Consider the following 2500-nt stretch of genomic DNA (forward strand, 5'->3'; position numbering starts at 1 on the left):
TTGTCGGTACATTGCCGACGTTCGGAACTTCGCCGCACGCGGTACTTCGCGCGGATTTTGACTTAGTTTTCCTACAGACAATATGAGAACAATTCCATTTCTTAAACTCTTCTTTTCTCAAATCGCTCTACATTATCCAATACATGATATTAACACAATTATGCACTAATCTGCATATGTATGTAAGTGCCTTCTGTATTACATTAGATGCCATCACAAGTTCATAGCCTGGCCACTCCTACTCAGTTCTGACTTGTGTTAAACACACTACTTTTTATACTTTCTACTTAGTTGATTTTATGTAAATCACAGCGTCTATTGACACTAAAGTCGATCTTTGAATACTTTATTATGATGATATGATGTTGCGATTACCGAGAGACGTGTATGTACATATAGTTTTTGAATATTGTATTCACATTTAAAATTTTCTGTAATCATACACTGAAATGAAAAAAAAATGGATATGGATGACACAAGTCATACAACATGATTTGTGACAGGGCTCACATCAACTGCACAAATTAGGAACGTTAGTGTAGGTTGCGTTACAATCAAAATCAAGATGCACGATCTTGATTAACATGTCATTTTGAGTGCTATAACTTAAAGATTCTCATTTGCTTCTTCAACTGAGCAATACGTCATTCACATTTGTCATTTGATTACGGACTATCCAACGTGAGGGTAAGGAAAATGTTCACCAAGCATTATTCTTGGGGTGGAGGTCGCGGCGAATTCACCGTCGGCGAATTACCGTTTACCTATTTAACCGTTAAATTATATTCAAAATTTTAATACAATTTATCAAAGATTAAAATTAAATCTCTTTAAATATTATACTTTTGCAATTGAGTTAATAACAGACACGGTTCTATTTTGTTGCTGATAGAACAAGCATAATATTACAACCCTTTCACGACGGTATCACAAAAATGCAATTAGTATTTCCATTATTATTTTTAGATACCTCGCATTGCAAAGCACTCCATAAGCTTTCCGCTAGGAGAAGACGCGTTGTTTATCTCCTTGGTTGGATATGTAAACCTGACACGTCATTAGTTGATGTTTCTCTGGCATATATCGATGTTTAGACTTAGGGAGCAGTGTCAGTACATTTGGGTTTGAGTTTTCCACCAAACATTCTGTAACATACAAATAATAAATGAATGGCATGTAATATCTTACGCGAATACAATTATATTTTAGTATGAAATGACGTTGAAAAAAGAGCAGAATTAGTAAGAAGGCGACGAGAGAAGTGAAAAAGGCATTGGAAGAGAAGATTTGGTTAGATAACGAAAGGTAAGAAAGTAGTAGTTGTATAGTAGTAGGTATTAGTAGTCGTAGTAGTAGTAGTAGTAGTAGTAGTAGTAGTAGTAGTAGTAGTAGTAGTATATGTAGTAGTAAAGTAGTAGTAGAAGTAGTAGTAGGTAGTAGTAGAGTAGTGTAGTAGTAGTAGTAGTATAGTAAGTAGTAGTAGTAGTAGTAGTAGTAGTAGTAGTAGTAGTAGTTGTTGTTGTTGTTTTGTTGTAATATTATTATTATTACATTATTATTATTATTATTATTATTATTATTATTATATTATTATTATTTTTATTTATTATTATTTTATTACTATTATTATTATTATTATTATTATTATTATTATTATTATTATTATTATTATTATTATTATTATTATTATAATTAGTAGTAGTAGTAGTAGTAGTAGTATAGTAGTAGTAGTAGTAGTAGTATGTAGTAGTAGTAGTAGTAGTAGTATAGTATAGTAGTGTAGTATGTAGAGTAGTAGGTAGTAGTAGTATAGTAGTAGTAGAGTAGTAGTAGTAGTAGTAGTAATTAAGGGAATGAAGAGGGGTGAGATTAGTGATAATAAGTAATTGGCAGAGATAGATAGATAGAGAGAGAGAGAGAGAGAGAGAGAGAGAGAGAGAGAGAGAGAGAGAGGGAGAGAGGGAGAGTTTGAGAGAAGGGGAGAGTGAGAGAGAGAGAGAGAGAGAGACGGAAAATGAGAAAACGAGAGAGATAGAGGGGGGGGGGGGGGACGGGACAACTAGTAGTAAATCTAATCTGAAAAACGACAACAGCTCTTTTTCATCAATTATAATATTCCATCTATAAAGGTGCAACTTACTTTTCAATTCCGTATTACAATAGCCACATGTTTTTCTACAGTGTGATTGAGCGAATTCACTCATCTCTTCACAGAAGCCAGGACTTTCTTTTAAGTATCCTTGGCATCTTTTACCGAGGACGTCAAGACATTCGGTTGGTTCTGAAAGTGACACAAACGTTTAATGTAAATGTTGCTGCTCGAAGCTCGCAGAAATAAATACTAATGTGAAGTTGAATGTAAGCTTCAAGTAAAATACAAAATAACAGATCTGTTTTTGTAATTAAATTGAAGCTTACATTCAACTTCACATTATTATTCATAATTTTGATAAGAGTTTGATAAAGACCGTATTTGTATTCGTAAATTAGGGAACCACCG

The 2500-nt window shown here is 33.2% G+C and overlaps 2 protein-coding genes across 2 annotated transcripts in view; both read right to left on the bottom strand.

Moving 5' to 3' along the window:
• The window catches only part of LOC144974600 (uncharacterized), a 47313-nt gene extending 46335 nt beyond the window's left edge, over nucleotides 1-978 (bottom strand). Inside the window, exon 1 of the mRNA XM_078917621.1 lies at nucleotides 972-978. The gene's annotated coding sequence lies outside the window, so the exon portion shown is untranslated. The remainder of the gene's footprint in view (nucleotides 1-971) is intronic.
• The window catches only part of LOC144974601 (uncharacterized), a 30850-nt gene continuing 29321 nt past the window's right edge, over nucleotides 972-2500 (bottom strand). The window contains exons 14-15 of the mRNA XM_078917623.1: nucleotides 2141-2281; nucleotides 972-1145 (exon numbers count right to left, since the gene is read on the bottom strand). Of these exons, the coding sequence (XP_078773749.1) occupies nucleotides 1003-1145; nucleotides 2141-2281 (284 nt within the window). The 3' untranslated portion in view covers nucleotides 972-1002. The remainder of the gene's footprint in view (nucleotides 1146-2140; nucleotides 2282-2500) is intronic.

This window comes from Berghia stephanieae, chromosome 6 (genome assembly GCF_034508935.2).
Source record: "Berghia stephanieae isolate SIO BIC M18660-M18661 chromosome 6, UCSD_Bste_1.3, whole genome shotgun sequence".
In the NCBI taxonomy this organism is placed as follows: Eukaryota; Metazoa; Mollusca; class Gastropoda; order Nudibranchia; family Aeolidiidae; genus Berghia; species Berghia stephanieae.